This window comes from Myotis myotis, unplaced genomic scaffold (genome assembly GCF_014108235.1).
Source record: "Myotis myotis isolate mMyoMyo1 unplaced genomic scaffold, mMyoMyo1.p scaffold_m19_p_5, whole genome shotgun sequence".
In the NCBI taxonomy this organism is placed as follows: domain Eukaryota; kingdom Metazoa; phylum Chordata; class Mammalia; order Chiroptera; family Vespertilionidae; genus Myotis; species Myotis myotis.
Genome location: NW_023416357.1, coordinates 47,926,880 through 47,930,439, shown reverse-complemented (window position 1 = coordinate 47,930,439; position 3,560 = coordinate 47,926,880). Strand labels below are relative to the sequence as shown.

At 43.9% G+C, this 3,560-nt stretch overlaps 1 protein-coding gene and 1 non-coding gene across 2 annotated transcripts; both read right to left on the bottom strand.

The window, feature by feature from the left end:
• Nucleotides 1-431: 431 nt before the first annotated feature.
• On the bottom strand, nucleotides 432-2,843 carry LOC118656735 (cytochrome c oxidase subunit 7C, mitochondrial). The gene is made up of 3 exons (XM_036310317.1): nucleotides 2,652-2,843; nucleotides 1,383-1,521; nucleotides 432-576 (listed from the first exon to the last, which is right to left on the bottom strand). Exons 1-2 carry the CDS (start codon nucleotides 2,724-2,726, stop codon nucleotides 1,405-1,407), a joined length of 192 nt encoding a protein of 63 aa, XP_036166210.1. The 5' UTR covers nucleotides 2,727-2,843; the 3' UTR covers nucleotides 432-576; nucleotides 1,383-1,404.
• Nucleotides 687-749, bottom strand: LOC118657185. Its single transcript, XR_004967911.1, has one exon. It is a non-coding gene; the product is annotated as a small nucleolar RNA Z39 (small nucleolar RNA).
• Nucleotides 2,844-3,560: the final 717 nt, after the last annotated feature.

Here is a 3,560-nt window from a genome sequence, read left to right as displayed (position 1 = left end):
TTATTCCATTTCAAATATTGTATTTCTTTTCAGTCTAAACAAGACTAATATTGGCTAGTGGCACATTTCTGAAGACAAAAATTTTAGTTTTAGGGAATAGTCCTAGAGGAAAGTATGAAACTCTTGCACTTAATAATCTGTATACAACCCTGGTTTTCCTCATAAGTAACTAACACTGAGGGAGAAAAACTAATGCACTCCTTCAAAGTAAAGGGGAAGACTGAAAGCAATTTTTTTCTCTCCCGTTAAATAAAAATTAGTATAGAATTAAAAGTCAAATTTGCATGTATAACATAAATTGCCAATAAGGTCATGACCTAGAACTCAAACTTAAATATCAGATTTTAAGACCAAGACATAAGCTAAATAACATATATTTTGGTCAAGAATCTAATATAGGGTTAATACCCAAATGAAAAGGTACACATATGCTCAATTTATCACATTTTGTATTTCAGAGAAGAGGCATTAAGGATTCATGCCATACGTTTATTTACAAACACATCTAGTACGTTGAGTTCAACAGTTTGATCCATTTTTCAAAGACTGCACCTCTTAAAATGCTCCTCTTCATATCTGTGAATAAAAACACACAAAAAACTAATGGTAGTGAAAAATCCCATTCATTTAACAGAAATTGTGTAATTTCATCAATGTATTGCCTGTCCATCACAGTTTATGACTGGTACATCAGAAAGCGTTTACAGTATCATGACTTCATTCATACTGATTTGCTTCATCATATGCACCGAACTCTTTCCATATTAATGGCTTGGACAAATAATTTTCCCTCTAAACTATGACAAATAAAGTCTTTATTTTCCTAAGTATACTTTGGAATTTATTCCAATTACTCCACAGAGCTTCCTTAGAGTGTCATTTTTGAGGGAAATTCTGGTAACAATAAACTAAATAAATCTGTTCTTCTCACACAGGAATCTGCTAACATCCCAGGCCACAAGACTCCCCTGGGCATATAGTAAAATATATTGCCCTCAAGATGGACTAATAATCAGTTTACTAGAACTTTCCTGGTTAGACAGTGTTACCTCTGGCTAAAAATCCTGATCCACCACCACTAGCTATGAAATATTGGGCAACTTAACACTTTTAATGTCTCCAATCAGGTATCAATCATCTACTTCACAGGCTTGCTAGGGAGCCACATGAGATTATTAATATAAAGCATACCCAACCAACAACAGTACTAAATAAACCCTGGCTTTCGGGTGAAGAAACACTTGTTGCTAGGTTTATCAACTTGTCTCCACCAATGCCACACACACACTTAACTTCCACCTATTTTTGGAGGAAGAGAACACAGGAATAAATAAAAGGGAAAGCACTGCTTTGGGAAAATTAGAAATCCATTAATTAATTACCTGTATCTTGGATTAAACATCCTTATTTTTTAAGCAGTTGGTGTCTTACTATAAAAAAAGGTGCAGCAAATCCTGATCCAAAATATAAAGTCATCATGACTAGTAACCGCCACTTGTTTTCCACTGAAAATGGCAAATTCTGTTGGGAAAAGAAAACATGCAACAAAAAGAGCTTCACATCATCTGATTTTATAGATCACCAGTAAGTACACAGAGGATACGCTATTTTCCCATTTTACATAATCTAACATCGCACCCTTTTAAAACATTATCTTTCCAATCCTATGACCTCCATCATACATAACACTAGAAAGTAAATAAAATCAAATCCAATCTGGCTCTGCTGAGCAGTGGCCTTAAGAACTCGGGTGTAGCCGAGCCGGTTTGGCTCAGTGGATGGAGCGTCGGCCTGCGGACTCAGGGGTCCCGGGTTCGATTCCGGTCGGCGGCATGTGCCTGGGTTGCGGGCACGTCCCCAGTGGGGGGTGTGCAGGAGGCAGCTGATCGATCTCTCTCATCAATGTTTCTGGCTCTCTGTCCCTCTCCCTTCTTCTCTGTGGAAAATCAATAAAATATATTTAAAAAAAAAAAAAAAAAAAAGAACTCGGGTGTAAAATAGTGAACTTTCTCTTTTATTTTAGAAAATCAAAAACACTCTCCAAAGGTAAGTTTGGAAACAGCATTGCTCTAGTTGACTAGTTGTTGAAAACTAGGCCCTCGTCAGAGGAGGCACGGGCTACCGAACTGCACTCCGGGGTCTGGGTTTCCACAGCCAAGCGGCACCCCCTCAAGGCCGTGTCGCACGCAGGCCCGCGCCGGGAGCCCGGGAACCCTCGGGGGCTGTTCCTAACCACCCGGGTTCGGCTTACCCTCGAGGCTAAGCCCATCCTCTGCCAACGAGGGCTTAACTTAGCGACTAGTTAGAGAAGATTCGACGCACAACCACAGGCCCTCGTGCCGTCTTCATTCATTCCCGGTGACCTCTAGTCCGACCAGCCGACAAGGTCTCCACGACCCGCCGCAGGTGCTGGAGGTGGAGGGCGCCTCCAGCTCCACCTGCTCGTTCCTTTCTTGGACGAAGGCGCGCACCCAGGGTCCTGGGCTCTCCCCCCGGCCCAGGGGGAACTCGAATGCTACTCGGTGTCCCAGGCTCAATTCCGGGCTTACCGTCTCCCTTCCCACGGCCCACAGGCGGCCCTGGGTTCAGCGAGGAGCGGGCCGGTGTCCGCTCTCCCTTACCCCCAATGACCCCGGCCTTTCCACACTGACCTTCCCTGGGCCCTCCTCATAGTGGCTCCTACGGACCACAGAGGTTGTGAACCTCCGAATGCTTTGGCCCAACATTTTCCTGTTGGAAGACCGGCAAAGGTGCAGAAACCGAAGCAGGAGAAATGGCGGTATCACACCAGCCGTTTTTTTCACGACCTTGTTCCCTTCCTTCAAGGACCGAAAGGGGAGGTGGGAAATGGGGCGGAGCTCTCCGAAATCGCGTGAAGTGGCGAGCGCCGGGTTTTGTGGGAGTTGTAGTTCTAACCACTGGATGCCATGTGGAGCCTGAAGGATTATGGGAAATGTAGTCCTGTGCCAGTCTCAAGGAAGACCAGAACCTACACTGCCTCCTATGAGTAGTGATTGATTGGTTCAGACCTGAGTTCTTGACAAGTTTCTTGGCGTCTTGTTTTCTAGAAAGATTGTTATTATTATTATTAATCCTCACCTGAGGATATTTTTTCCATTGATTTTTAGAGAGTGGAAAGGAGGGTTGGGGAGGGGAGAGAGAGAGAGAGAGAAAGAGAGAGAGAGAGAACATCTACTTGAGAGGTGCACATTGGTTGGTTGCCTCCTGAATGCGCCCCAATCAGAGCCAGAGACTGACCTGCAACCGAGGTATGAGATGAGGATGTACCTGCCCTTGACCAGGAATGGAACTCATGACCCGTCCATAGGTCAGTGGGCCTACACTCTTCAGTCCTGAGCCAAACCGGTCAGGGCTCCAGAAAGATTTTTACTAAATTAAGTGAAGCAGTTTCACCACATGCACTCTAGTTTATAAAACAATAAACTTCTCCCTTCACTTTCATTATGACTATGTAGTTCTAGGTGCTTGTGATTTGCTGTACTCTACCAGAGCTGAGAGAGATGTGTGCTACGATCTTATCTAAGGAAACAAAGCATGAA

Bases quoted from the DNA above. Each gene is read 5' to 3' on its own strand.
- LOC118656735 (XM_036310317.1), bottom strand. From the start codon at position 2,726: ATGTTGGGCCAAAGCATTCGGAGGTTCACAACCTCTGTGGTCCGTAGG. The intron at 1,522-2,651 runs GTCAGTGTGGAA...TTTTCCCAACAG, and splicing joins ATGAGGAGGGCCCAGGGAAG to AATTTGCCATTTTCAGTGGA.